This window comes from Rhea americana, unplaced genomic scaffold, assembly GCF_003343005.1.
Source record: "Rhea americana isolate MKP2758 unplaced genomic scaffold, rheAme1 scaffold_182, whole genome shotgun sequence".
Lineage (NCBI taxonomy): Eukaryota > Metazoa > Chordata > Aves > Rheiformes > Rheidae > Rhea > Rhea americana.
In genome coordinates, this window is record NW_028185950.1 from 169,461 (window position 1) to 184,406 (window position 14,946).

The 14,946-nt window shown below is 43.1% G+C and overlaps 1 protein-coding gene across 2 annotated transcripts in view; it reads left to right on the forward strand.

The window, feature by feature from the left end:
- The window catches only part of LOC146597493 (S-adenosyl-L-methionine-dependent tRNA 4-demethylwyosine synthase TYW1-like), a 114,416-nt gene that overhangs the window by 85,271 nt on the left and 14,199 nt on the right, over positions 1-14,946 (forward strand). For both annotated transcript variants that reach the window (XM_085302013.1, XM_085302014.1), the window contains exon 15: positions 12,013-12,180. In XM_085302013.1, coding sequence (XP_085158139.1) covers positions 12,013-12,180 — 168 coding nt within the window. The remainder of the gene's footprint in view (positions 1-12,012; positions 12,181-14,946) is intronic.

Consider the following 14,946-nt stretch of genomic DNA (forward strand, 5'->3'; position numbering starts at 1 on the left):
TGGAAAATTTTTTTTTTTTTTTTCCTTGGCTGGAAGGAATAAGCATTGTCCCAAAGTGGACAATAAACAGTTGTGTTGCTGCAGGGTAAGGAGACTCCAGTGAAACACCGACAGAAGAGCCTGATGGAGTGCCTGTGTCTCCAGGATGGCTTCCTCACTTTGCTGACCTCCTCTTAAATGTTAATTGATTAGTAGGGGATTTTTTTTGTTGTTATATGACCATCCTTATTGGTGGCGGCAGCATTGCTGTTGTGCCCACACTCAARCGCTCACCTTGGTGCCCCTGTGTGAAATAGCTAAATTAGTTGGTTGCCCTTCTGTGCCTTCTGCTGTGTTCTCTGGACACAGCTTATTTTTACATGGTCTTTTTTAATCTGGATGTGCAAGTTTTTTGTCYGATGCCCTGCTCACAAGATCAGCTCTCACTTACAGCGAGATTACTGAGGCTTGCAGCCACTGTGGTGATTCCAGAGGCGTCTTGCAAACCTCTGAGCAACTCTGTCGAACAAACTGGATTTGAAAGTGCTTCAAACTGCTTCATTGCTTGTGCTTCTAGGGGTAAAGCAAAGAGCTGCGATCTCTCTCCTTGGGATAGTTGGTTGCCCTGGCCGGGGTAATCAGATCCCTCTGCATGACAGAGAATACTGACTGCRGGAAAGAAACCAGGATACGTCAGCAAAATCTGTGGTCATCTTCAGTAACCTTGAGATGCGATCACACAGGTATAGGCAGGTGGGAGCCCCTCCTGGAAACTCGCTTTACTGCACCAGCACCTTTCAGTGCTGTGGCTAAGCGTTATTTCTCCTGCTGCCTCRGTGCCACCAGCAAAATGCACATAACCTGTCCTGCTTGCCCCCCTTCCCCCAAAATACCATCTTGCAGTGGTGTTCGTGGTGCTTGGGATGACAGTACACAAAGTAAGGTGGCCTTAGCCAAAGGAAGACGGGCAGAGTTGAGGGGTGTCCAGTGTAGGACTAATTATTGCTGTACCATATTCCTGGATGTGCACTCGTTTATGTATTACTCTGCCCTTGGCCAAAAGCTCTTGCCCCAGGGTGTAACTATCCTTTACTCCAGCCTGTTATGCTGTTGTTCACACACCATTTGTATGTGGGAATTTTCCATTTTCCCAAAAGACTTCATCTTTTTTGATCAAACAATTTCTTGTGTTTCTCTAAGAATGAAGAATATTTGAAGAACATATTTGGCATCTGAGTAGGGCTTTTTTTCCCCCCCTTCTTCAAAACTACAATATGACAGGTTATGACCTGGTCCCGCTTAAGGCAAATAAACAAACAATATTAGAAGATAGATACTGCAACGCGTCTGCCAGAAAATGAGGCTCATCTCAGCAGGATTTCCTGGTTAAATACTTGAGATAAATGACATTCATTTAAAATGAATGTAGCTAATCCTCTGTTGCTCCAGAGAGGCTCGTGGGGTGGAGTGGGTAGAGATTTGAATTCTTGCAGGGCTTAATACTTGTTCTCATTTACATGAGGATCTCATAGCAATATAACTCTGTGGGACCCTATTCTCTTATTTAAGCCAATAGAAATTAGCATTGTTTACCCCTGTGTAAAACCCAAGTAAAGGAAGAATCAATCTTGTGGTTACTAAATACCCATCAATTTTATTTATTGCGTTAATCTCAGTTTTAGTGTCATAGTGTCACTATCGGTTACACAAAATTGATTCCTATATTTTATTAACATCTCAAACATGCAGTTCATCTTTTAGCAGTGGTCTTGTTTTTGTTTAAAAACATTACCCTGTCTTTGTTTCAAAAGCTAGAGGTCTCTGTTAACACCCAATATTCTGCCATTTATATTTCTTCCTAAACCAAAGCTTAGGTATTTTGAAGTGAAATGTAATTGAGTTTTAAAGATTTCATTCAAAAATACGAAAGTGGAGCGTGCTGCAGGTTCACATTCTCTGAAACACACTAACATTTAATGTGAGTGCATAAAAATCCACTATAAACCTTTTATCATCGTAGACAGATGGCGGAGGAGCCAGGTACACTTGCCGGCTTTAACCGTGGCTGCAACCATGCGTTCGCTCCACCCTGCCATCAGCTTTAAAACTGCGTGTATTTAAGCGTGGAGGTTAAGCATACAGCCTTGCAAAGCTGTCCTGGATTTTGGACCCACCTCTGCACTGGTGCAGAGCACCAAGCAAGTGCTTGCACCAGCGAGTACTGCAAGCGAAACGAAGCTCCCATAGGACAGTGCTCTGTATTTGCTACAGTGAAGCTTTATTTTGCACCTGAGTATCAGTGTGGCTTCCTGCCCAACCARAGTCTTGGTGTTCCTCACTGTCCTTTTCATCATAGAAAATGCCAGCCGGGCTTGTCGTTTTTTTGAGGGTGGTTCAGGCTGTGGTGCTGTTCAAATGCAGAACTTTGSCAAAGTAGGGAGAAGTTTTGCAGCACTATAGAATTGCCTAAAACCTTCATCAAATCAGGTTTTTGAGTACTTGAAACCACTTGTCCCTGATGATTGTTCTATAGCTCTTGCTTCAGCTCAGCATCCGAGCACTGAGTGTACGGTTAGTGTATAGGCTTGGTATCAGGCAGAGCTAGGAGAGATGTTTGGGAGGTGAAATTCCTGCTCTGGGTGTCTGAAGCTTTACTATGAAATTAAAATGACTAAGTGAATGTCTGGAAGCAAGGACCAGAAGGAAGCATCTGTCCCAGTCTGCTCAGCCTTGTCATATTAAACAGTAGGATTATTTAAGTGCTTAAAATAAAGAGGAAAATGAGCTCTGTTTTAATGAGGTTTTAATTAYGTGCAGCTATTGCCATTGCCCCCACTTGTCAAAAAGCTATTCAAACCCTTGATGCCATTCCAGTCTGCATTTAGATGAAGAGAAGATGAAGGTAAAAATCACCTGTCCTGGCAATTGCTATAAAATAAATCGAAGCAATGCATAATTTTCATGCCTGAAGAAACATTGTCTGCTCACCGTTTTCTCTAAACAGTGAGCTGCGGGTCTAACAGCGTGACCGCCTGTYGCGTGGACAAAGCACAAAGAATTGATGGTCCGGTGCAGCCGCGTAGGTAGGGCATGGGCTGTAGCAAGCCTGCACAGGACTACACACAGGCTCCACAACCTCCTCATCTCCGTGGCTGTACTGGAGATSTGCAAGGCAATCCATCACCCAAAGAGGTCTGGGTATGTCTGGACAGATCCGGTCCCCCTGGGCTGCATGTGGCCACAGTGCTTTGGGTCATGTTCTGAGCAGCCTCTGTTGAAGTCAGCTCCTCTAATTACCAACATCTGGGTGACAAGAGGCAGGGAACAAGCTGGCTATTTCTGTTGACCACCCTTTGGTCTGGAAATCAAAGTCCAGCTAAAGGTTACAAATAAATGTGCCTGGGGAGTTGTGCTTGACATCGGTGAAGTTTTTCATGCACTTAACTCTAAGTGTGTAGGAAGTCTTGATAACAAGTTTCACTTAAAAACATGGGTGAACGATTGAATCTTTAATTGTCAAGTGAACCTGCCACATAGTTTTGTTGAAAATTCAGTCTTTAAGTCAAACCTATATTATGATATAAATATGTTTCTGAAATTGGGGAATAATTTTTCTAGTCCAGCTCCAGACTTGGGTGCAAATGCAAGCCTCATGAAAATCCAGGCTAAAATACTAGTCTCATCTATTTTTATGTTTCACTCAATGGCATTAGACTTGTGAAGCTTTTGGATATAACCAAAGAAGTTGCAGCTCAGGAAGAGTGCGGAGAGACTGATTATATATGATGGCTCAATCGTGATGTTGCTGTGCTCAGTTAACAAAGTCTGTAATAAAAACTGTTACCGGGGAAATGCTTCCTATCCATGGCTCTGAGTGCTTTCTTGCCGAGGAAGACAGCTAGCACTGTTTTATCTGCTCTACAGGTGAGGAAACTGAAGCACTGCAGGAGTGGGTCGCAGTAAAGCAAGTCACCATCTAGCTTGAMGTCTACTTTTTCCTACTGCCTCTGYGTTCTCCCTTTACAGGGTATAAGGARCAGGGATTTGGTATTTCTCTTTTGCTATCTGCATAGTCCATTTTACAAAGCTGGAGTGAAACTTTGTGACCAGGATCTCGGAGCTTAGCCTTTATTTAAGGAGATGCTTTGACTTCAAGGAAGTTGCTGAAGATTTACRGTTGCAATATGAAGCTGCATATAGCCTTACATGTGTTATAGCTGGATGTGTTTATGCTAAATATTGTGGTTTTGCTGCATAACTAACCATTGCTGTTTCTGCCCTTCAGATCTAACACAAATAAACTGATGTCTTTTGTTAAATCAACTTGAAAATGACTGTTAAAATACAACCATTGAGCCCAAATCCATTCCAGTGAGGAGCAGACATGCGTGAGAGCTTGTGTATATAATTTAGAAGATACTGATGCCCAAGTAATAACCATTTTTATTGCAGGGAGTGTGATCTATCAACATGTCATTTGAGGCAGTTTATGCTTGTCTTTAGTCAAGACTGTCCCAATTTTTGCACAGTGGCTCTGTCACCCAGTAGTTATTGGAAGCACTTGGACTGCACTTTGTTCTTCTGTTATTTTGCAYGGGCCTCAATTCAACAAATTTATAATTTGTGGGCTAGAAGTTAAGAACATTCTCTTGTTCTGTAATTAAGTTGGGAAGCCTGGAATTTATCCGAGGAAAGAAACAAAGCTCTGTCATATTTAGTTCCCTAGTAATCTTCCTTCGTAGCCGTGTGGATTCAAATGATTGGTGGCTGCTGAGATCTCCGGCGAGGAGCCAGACCTCAGTGGAAGAAATGCRCCAAGCAGCAGGTATCCTGGGCTTCTCACGCATCTCGCTCACCCTCGTGATAATTATCTTGGCACAAGACATTGCTCAAATACAGTTGTGAACGTTCAGCTCTGTTTCAGCAGCATGTAAATCCAAAGCGTGCTCAGTGCAGTTGCTCTGGCTTCTTACCAGCATAACCAAGAATATTTGAGATGCTTTTCAAAAGGCCTCTGCATTTCAAGGTATTTGTCAAAAGCTGCGTAGCATAATTAGTATGCTAAAAACACCCCTATTAAAAACTAATTAAGAGGCAGCATCATTGATGTTTCTGCTGCAGAGAAGTTAATGTAGGAACTGTGGTGTGCAATAGAATGGTTTCCTTTTTTTAATAGTTGATGTCTTAATAGCTGTCTTCATATATTACTGGAAAATATAACATGACTGCCCTAATCAACTGTTCACGTTTTATAAGTGGTATCAGCACTGTTAATTAACTCAAGTTTTAAGAAGCTGGGGAAGTTGAAAGCTGATGTACTTTCATTCTGTGTGCTGCTAAGCTGATTTTCATTGATTTGTGCATGTGAATTAATCAGCCCTCCAAGTACTTAGTTATTTCATTTGCCTGTGTGCTTTTTTTGCTTTTAAATGATATCTTTGAAGTTTATTAAAGGAGTGAGTCATGTTGTAGCTTCCTAAGAATTTTCCCCCTCTGTAGTCATACATTTTTCATGCTGCTCAAATCATAATCTGTATAATGAATGAGAGAAAATAAGTGCTATATGGAGCAGTGTCTATACAGCTGAACTTTGGAGATACATATCCCATTATTTGCATGGCTGGCTGCTCTAATATAAGCACATTTAAAATCTTTCCCAGACTTTCAGAGCGAGGCTAAAAAAATAAYGTACTTCCCTGTTTAGTACTCCCCCGGCTTGTCTCCTGTTGTGCATAACGAACCTGTTTCCACACTGACTGTTGAGTTATGGTACAGTGCTTTAATATCCTTTGCTTGGACAGATTAATAGAGGAGGTCCATCATAAATTAAAAAGTGAGAAAGCAATTGCTTCCAAAACTCGTATGGTTTCTAATTAGCATGATTCTGTTTCTTTGTAGCCCCGTTTAAGAATCTGCCTGGCAATATGTTTCACCTTGCTCTAATTTTAAGTGTTTGCAAAGGACCTGTCTCTGTTTATTGCTGGACATGACACGTTCAACTTTAATGTAGCTGAATTAGATTTTGAGAATGTAATGTTAGACAGGACCGGGTGCCATAAACATAATATGGATGCAAATACCATTTGAAAGAAATAGAACTGTTCTCTGCAGAGAAGAACATGAGAACTCAGAACATAATCATCCATAAAATTGTGTGTGCTCTGTTTTAAAGACGCATGCTTGATAGGATTTTGTGACTGGAATAAAAKAGCTCAACCAAAGAGCAAAGATGATAAAACTACCAGGAGAGTTATGRGGGACTTGAGCATTTGTTGGGAAAAAGAGCCAAGTTTCTTAGATGAATTTACCCTTTTTAGTGTCCTTGAGTTTGTGACCTTGTGTTGCAATGTGACAGGTTAAACCAGKTCTACGAGCCTGTAATGAATTTTATGTGGAAACAAAGATACAAGCAAAAATATACTTCAGCAAGCCATGTACTGCTGAGCTAATTTATGAGACTTTTAGTAAACTAATTAAAGATGGGACAAGACAGTAGTGAAACTGAGGTTGCAGCTAAGACTTAAGTCAGTAATTTGGGAGGTTGAAGTGGTCAAATCTCCAAATTAATAGAACAAGTGATCACAAAATTATGGGATTAGGAGTAATCACTTTGTCCTGGTCCAGTTTTTGGAGAATTTGAGTAGCGCCCATCTCAGTGCATCGACCGAGCTGCAGCAGAGGATGGATATTGCAATTAGCTGTAGGACCTGAGCTTCTGTTGCAAGTAAAGCACATAAACCTGCAGTGCTCATGTCTTTGCTTAATGTAAAGCACAATAGCAATACATGTTCCACCTCAGTGCTTTCTCCTTCGGTCTGTTTGGTGTAACAGATGGTTGTGAAGGGAGCTGGAGTACGAACTGACACAGGAACCCACTACTTCTCTGCTGATTTAATGCAGAGGGACAGTGAAAACATAAATGAAAACATCTTTTGAGCAATGTCACTTCTTAGTTCAGTGGCTAGTTTTGAGACTACAAATGCATGAAGCATAAGGAATAAACAGGAGGAATTAGATGTGTGTGCAGTTGCAGGACTATGATCTCACTGCGATTATGGAGACGCGTTTGGATAGCTCACATGACTGGAATGCTGCAATGGATGGATACAAGATGGCAGGATACTTCCTGGATATAGGCAAGCTCTGGAATTAYGGGGTAGATGAGTGGATAGTGAGGTGGATTGAAAGCTGGCTGAAAGGCAAAGCTCAGAGTTGTGAGCAGCAGCACAGAATCTAGTTGGAGGCCTGTAGCTAGTGGTGTCCCCTAGAGGTCAATATTGGATCCCATCCTGTTCAACATACTTGTCAGTGACCTGGGTGATGGGAGAGAAGGCACCTCAGGAAGTTTGCTGATAATATAAAAGTGGGAGGAGTTGCTGATACACCAGAGGGCTGTGCTGCCATTCAGAGGGAYCTGGACAGGCTGGAGAGCTGGGCAGAGAAGGAACCTCATGAAGTTCAACAAAGGCAAGTGCAGAGCCCTGCCCCTAGGGAGGAATAACCCTCTGCAGCAGGACAGGCTGTGGGCTGACYTGCTGGAAAGCAGCTCTACAGAGAAGGACCTGGGAGTCCTGGCGAGTAACAAGTTGAGTGTGAATGAGTAACGTGGTCTTGGGACCAAGAAGACCAATGGCATCTGGGGCTGCATTAGGCAGAGTGTTGCCAACAGGTCAAGGGAGGTGATTCTCCACCTCTACTCAGCCATGGTGAGTCAACACCTGGAGTAGTGTCCAGTTCTGGGCTCCGCAGTACAAGAGAGACATGGAGCTACTGGAGTGAGTGCAATGAAGGGCCACTAAGATGCTTAAGGGACTGGAGCATTTCTCATATAAGGAAAGGCTACAAGAGCTGAGCTTGTTCAGCATGGAGAAGAGAAGGCTGAGGATCCATGTATATAAGTAACTGAAGGAAGGATGTAAAGAGGATGGAGCCAGGCTCTTTTCCATAGTGCTCTGTGGGTGAGAGGCAACAGGCACAAAATGAAACACAGGAAGTTCCATCTGAACATGAAGAAAAACTTTACTGTGAGGGTGGCTGAGCAGGCTGAACAGGTTGCCCAGAGAGGTTGCAGAGTCTCCTTCCTTTGAGATAGTCAAAGGCYGTCTGGATAGGCTTTTGGGCAACCTTTTCTAGGTGACTCTGTTTGAGCAGGGAGGTTGGACTAGATGATTTCCAGAGGTCACTTCCAACCTCAACCATTCTATGATTCTGTGATACTTTTAGAAAACAGCCAGAAAAGCAATTTCCCTAAAGAAGTGCTCAGTTGCACGCTCACGCTAGTGATCTACAGGGCTTTGTAGACTGGCGTACAATGAGAAGTTCCTTTCCACGCTCAGCCCGAGGGATGGGCTTTGCAGTTTTAGCCCTTGTGACRTTAGCCTGCAGGTCAAGTCCTATGGGTAACCTTTATCTTGGGTCGGGATAGAAGTTCCAGTACTATGCAACCTTTACTGCTGCCAAATCAGCAAGGCTAAAAGCGATAGTAGAGGCCAGGGGTCTTTGGCAGAAGAGCGAGGGAGCAGTGGGGCTGGCTGCTTAGCTGACGGGCAGCAGGCAGATGTGAAATCCGTAATCGGCAGAGATCAGCCTTAGCCTCAGCCTTTCTTGTGTGTGTTCTTGCTGTGGCAATTTCTTCAGCTTTCTCAGCATTTCACAAAGCAGTCTGGACTCTACTGATTGGTAGGATTATACAGATTCTTAGGTTGTTCTAATGTCCTTTGACCAAAATGCACAAGCTGCTTTATAATTTAATGAAGTAAATTTTAATGCTTACTTACGAATAAGTTTCCTGTAGCACCAGCTTAAGCCTGGATTTTCTTCTTTTTTCTGTGTATGCAGGAGACGGAGTCAGAGATGGACTTTTTTTTTCCAAACAGTTCCCAATATTTACTGAATTAATTTAAGCAAAAGTGTGTGAGGGTAATGTGAGCAGGAGTGAGTTTTTGAACAAGTATATATAGTTTTGAGTGTCTGCTTGTGTATTTAGTGTATAATAATCTTCCACAGTGGAAAAATAGTCTGTGAGTTTATTGAATGATCAGTGGACATTTCTGTGCATATAGTTCAAAGGTGGCCAGCGAGATTTTTCAAGTGTGTAGGACTGGGCCAGTGAATATGGATTTAAAGATCACACTACTCTGCTCCCTTCTCGCATGCTCTCTTAAAAATGTTGTATCTAACAAGGAGAGAGTAGAGCAGTCTTCCACACTGATCCTKTTCTGAACAGTAACACTTAGAACAAATGCTTGGAAGATATTTATTTTTGAGATTGTTTTAATTGCATTTGGCATTGCCATTCCACCCATTTACTTTCCTCTCTGCTTATTTATTCATACCCTCAGGTGTTTGCATTGGCTGACTTGGAGTATAATTTATGTGCTCTGAGTTGCTCGCTTAGCTCCTGCTRACTGCCTGACGGGTATGAGAGTATCTGCTTCCACGTCCCGTCCTCATGCAGYACTCACTGCCTTCTTGATGCTGCCTCATGAGGGGGCAGATTTGGGCCAATTTACTTTGCCAATGTTATTTTTGTATCTTGTTCTTGGCCTGGACTCCCTCAGTCCAGATTTGCTCAGGCACTGTCACATGCGTGCTCAGAAGCCAGCCTAAGGTGGGGTAATACTAAACAATTTGGACAAATGTCTCCAGTCTCTCTTTTCTTTAATGGGGTCAAGAGCACTGAATGCCTAGCTGTCTTCTCATTTAGTGTGGGGGAAAAGCAGGGAGGAGYCTAATCAATGTCTTCGTTAAAATGATATCGCCTCATGCTGAAAAGCATTCAATGAATAGCCTACAGAAATCCATGCAGGTAACGCTGCTGATAAGGAGCCAGAGAACTACAAATAGGCTTGGAAACCGGTGATTTGTGTTTCTTCAGCTAGACGTAGGAGGTTAAGCAGAGTTCTTCACCTGACTTCTAAAATCTCCTGGCCTTCTGAGGCTTCATATTCATTCTTTCCTGCCAACATCAATGTTCATGGTGGAATATTAAATCTGTGGAAGTAGGTGCATGGTAGGGGCAGAGCTAGCTAGCAGATGAGCTCATGCAGCATGCTGTGGTTGCCTTTAAACTGGAAGCTTACTGCTGAGTGGCTCAGATACTTCTGCCTCCTCTCAGGGCTCATGAGGAGCAAAAGAAACCAGAAAACAGCAGGACCTTCATCTAGGCTGGAAATTGTCTCTTACAGCTTTACTGTTTCTCCTTCTAACTGGCAGTGAGAAGGACAATGCAGCAGTGAAGAGAAGCAGACCAGAAGCAAGGGAGGTTGAATGAGGCAGATGAGGTTTTAGCAGGGCGCCAATGCCAGGGTGCTGCCCAGGGTTCCCATCCTTGCTCCCCACTGCCTGCTGTATGTCACTGTGCAAATCTTAGTCACCTTTTATTTCCAGGCTGTAAAAACAGGGAAAACCAGGTTCCTCCTTCCCAGAGATGTTTGCTTGCTGGCTTCTGTAGAAAACCAGCTTTAGAAGAACAGAAGGGTAGGAGGAAAGCCTGTTTCCTCTACTGGAGGAAAACTCCATTTTTATCCCGACGAAGACACTTTGACCTCCAAGGAGTTGCTTCTGGTTTAAGGAAGGCTGCTCAGAGAATGCAGTGGGTTGAAATGGCACTGGATAAGCACTGAACCATGCAAATTCACAGCTTCTGCACCTCTAAAACCCGATTCTTTCCCTGTGGTTTGCACTTAGAGTTGGCACTTGTCTTTGGAAGATCTCAGATTTCACAGATATCCTCGGCTTTGCCCTACCCTCATGCCACTTACATTTTTTAGTGGTTTTGCTCATTGTGCTCTCAAGAATTTCACATTTTGTGCACATGCAGAGAAAAGATGTTTTGCATGCTTGCAGGGATTTTTTTTTTCTCTTTTGGAAGGAAAGGTATTTAAAAAATCTGCTATTTTTTTGGCCTCAAGCTGCTGCTATACTGCCAGCATCTGCATCTACTTTCTCCTAATAAACYACATATCTGCCAATGCATGATCTGCGGACTTGTGCCCTGTGGAGCTCTGCCCAACTAATGTGCGTAGATAGATTGTACAAATCTTTGCAAATGCCTATTTTTTACAGAAACATGGAGAGGATCCTACTTGTTCTRTAAAATGACCCATAATCACAGAGAACCTTGAGATCTCAGGAGCCAAGCAATTATGCAAAGCGTATTTTATTCAAAATCACCAATACTTTGCAACTGCAAAAACACGTGTTCTGATAGCACAGGGCTAGCTACGGTTACCTGGTTCTTATTGCACAGGTACTAAAAGAAAGACAGAAAATGAACTTCTGAGCATATGGGCCATCTTTAATCTTGATTGCCAAAATCATCTTAGTCTGGRGCAGTTACAGCAGTTGTCTACAAGCAAAAGTAGCAGGAGGCAGACAGACTGTTTTAACTGTCTGATGATTAAATTTAACAGCTGGAAGCAGGGAGAGCCAGCACGGTAAGGCTGGTGGAGCTTCCCAGGAGCACAGTTAAGGATGATGGCATATATGATTCTTTTACAAGGGACTGGAAAGCGATTCATTATGGATAATGAAGAGTTGTAACAGAAATAATACCCTCAGCTAAGATGAGGAGGGGACTTTGGAGACTTCTACAGCACGTAGGGCTCTAACGCGTGGACTTGTAATCCTATGTCTTGTTGACCTAGCGTTTTGCAARCCTTTCTTCCAGACACATTGCACTTTGCAAACACTAAGCGACATTCTTGAATGTCCCGTGGTAGCTTAGGCACRCAAGTGCCATCCGTTTGGTTGCTTCCGAAATCGCTTTTCCAGGAGAAAGGATAATCTGTGTTTCACTGATGAGGAAACCTAAGCACGTAGCGGTTTGGTGATTTTTCTCTTTGGAAGAGGCCAGGTTTGAGAATATCTACAAACTCTGATGCCTTTCCACAAGATACTCTGTGAAGTGGGGGTGAGGGAGAGGGGGACAAAATAGACTTTTTTTCAGTATATGATGTGGCTGGCATGCAGGGACTACCCTAAACTTGGGAGGAGTAAAAAGATGATAACAATTTCTGTGTTTCTTGTCAGGGAGTGACATATTGCGGTGAAAGCTCAGCCAGCAACCTAACCATGGCCAACGTCCCCTGGCATGAAGAGGTGGTGCATTTCGTTCAGGAGCTGGCTGACCTCATCCCAGACTACGAAATTGCATGTGAACATGAACACTCAAACTGTCTCCTGATAGCTCACAAGAAGGTAAGGCTCCTCCGTGCCAGGGTGTAACAGGCACGACAGCTATCTTCTGCTTGGAAGCGTTGCACAATTGCTCTATTCCAACAGAGTTTCCCTCTAAAGTTAAATGAATAGTTTGAAAAAAAAAATCTTTTAGCATGTACTGCAGAAAGCTCTGCAGACTGACTAATAATATTCCCATATCTATCTTTTTTTTCTGGATAGTTTCCAGCAGTAGATACAACTATTTTCTCCAGTCATTGCCCCACTGTGTGTAGCACCCTGTAAGGAAGTTACAGTGTAGAGSAGCTTAAGCTTGTGTTCTTCCTCTCCTGGATCTTTGTAATACCTGCCAAAACTGTAGCCTTCCTTATTCCTTTCAGTTAGAGCTGAAATAACATTTTTCTTCCTTTGGGAAAGCTATTTGGGCAAAAGACAAACTGATATACGGATGTTAACYCAGGAGGGCTTCCTTTTCGAATTGGAACTGCCTTTCTGTAAAATTTGTTTGAAGAGCAAATGAAACAACTGGCATATTTTTTATATGCCTTCTCCAACCTAAYGGTGGAGAAAAAGTTGTAGAACTGCCTTCTGACGCCAGGCCAGCATCCCTTACGCTGCTAGAGTGCTTTGCAGACCAGGCATTTTTCAGTAGTGTACAAATGTTTTCTTTGAAACTTAGGTTCCTTTATAAACACAATCAACCCAATTTGAAATACAAGTGAAATGCCAACAAATTAATTAATTTTAAAGGATGCAGGATATGAAAAAATATCAAGTACAGTTTGGCATTCTGAGCTCCAGAAAATAGAAAGAGGATAAGAAACGTAAAATTATGTGCTAGCGAGGCAATTTATGAAGCAGCTACTTATTATGCTAATGGTGATGATTTTGTTCCTTGCATATACTTCCCTTGCGTTTGCTGAAGTCACATGCTCTCTCCTATCCCTTGCTCAACTGGGGAGCTAGTTTTAGTGAGTGTTGTTGTATGGCTTTATATACAAGGTGATTCTGACCACACTGCAGTGTACACAGTGATTAACAGGTTAAAAACCCCACCTGCAGAAGATGAGCAATATTTTTAATCGGTGTTTGAAAATAATTAGAGTCTCATTGTTGAAAACTCCCCTGTGGACGGTTGCAAATTGCAAAGAAATTAACCTAGGTTTGCTACTTTACGGGAGTAGATACGAAGGGGAAGAAAAAAATGGGATACCTGGCACTATTTTTGTTTTAATTCACCTTAAAATTGCTTTATTTACAGTCTAAGGCTCAGGTGTTGCTGCTGGTAATTATGCCTGAGGAAATCCTTGARTACAAAAGCTTCAGTTTCTATAGGTGAAAGGCCCAGGGAAAGAAGGGAGACAGATTTCCACCGCAGGTATTGATGCATAATTTAAGCAACACCATCAGTAACAAGAATAGATTGATACCAGCCYAGGAAGAATTCAACAGCTGCTTTGCTCTCCAAATCCATTAGAAGGGGGCGTCTTTTGGAAACAATCTATACATGGGTACTAAAATAACTAATAAAACCTAAATTTATTCCTATTACTTTTAATTCTGAATTTCAGGCTCCAGTGGAGAATAAAATTTGTCAGTCTGTGTTATTTGCAGAAAACCTGTGCTGAGGGAGCAATTAAACTAGTGAGTAATTGCAAAATTAAAGGTATCTTTAAAATAAGAAGCTAAGGAGTTGTAGGAAAAGGGTGATAAAAAAAACATTAACAAATGTGATTTATTTCATTGTGTTCTGCTAGATCTGAGTTTTGAGGTGTTCAAACAAAAATAATACTAATAATTTWAAAAGCCAGTATTGAAATGTCAGCCTTTACAAAAGAATCTGGAATATCGAAGAAATAATGCATCTTCATTATAGTCTCTGCTCCTTGTCTTAAGGAGAATCATTGGATAAGCTCACGAAGTGTGGGTTAGATGAGTGGACAGTGAGGTGGATTGAGAACTGGCTGAAAGGCAGAGCTCAGAGGGTTGTCATCAGTGGCGTGGAGTCTAGTTGGAGGCCTGTGGCTAGTGGAGTCCCCCAGGGCTCAGTACTGGGTCCCATCCTGTTCAACCTTTTCATCAATGACCYGGATGARGGGRCAGAGTGCCTCCTCAGCAAGTWTGCTGATGATMCCAAGCTGGGAGGAGTGGYTGACACTCCTGAGGGCTGTGCTGCCATTCAGAGAGACCTGGCCAGGCTGGAGAGCTGGGCGGAGAGGAACCTCCTGAGGTTCAACAAGGGCAAGTGCAGAGTCCTGCAMCKAGGGAGAAATAACCCTAGGCACCAGCACAAGCTGGGGGCTGACCTGCTGGAGAGCAGCTCTGCAGAGAAGGACCTGGGAGTGCTGGTGGATGACAAGTTGACTATGAGCCAGCAATGTGCCTTTGTGGCCAAGAAGGCCGGTGGTCTCCTGGAGTTCCTGAGGAAGAGTGTTGCCAGCAGGTCGAGGGAGGTGATCCTGCCTCTCTACTCAGCCCTGGTGAGGCCTCATCTGGAGTACTGCGTCCAGTTCTGGGCTCCCCAGTACAAGAGAGACATGGAGCTACTGGAGAGAGAGTTCAGCATAGGGCTACGAAGATGATCATGGGGCTGGAGCATCTGCCCTATGAGGAATGGCTCAGGAGCTGGGCCTGTTCAGCCTGGTGAAGACAAGACCGAGGGGGGATCTTATCAATGTGTATAAGTACCCGAAGGGAGGGTGTCAAGGGGACAAGGACAAACTTTTCAGTTGTCCCATGTGACAGTGACAGGAGGCAATGGGCAGAAATTGAAGCACAGGAAGATCC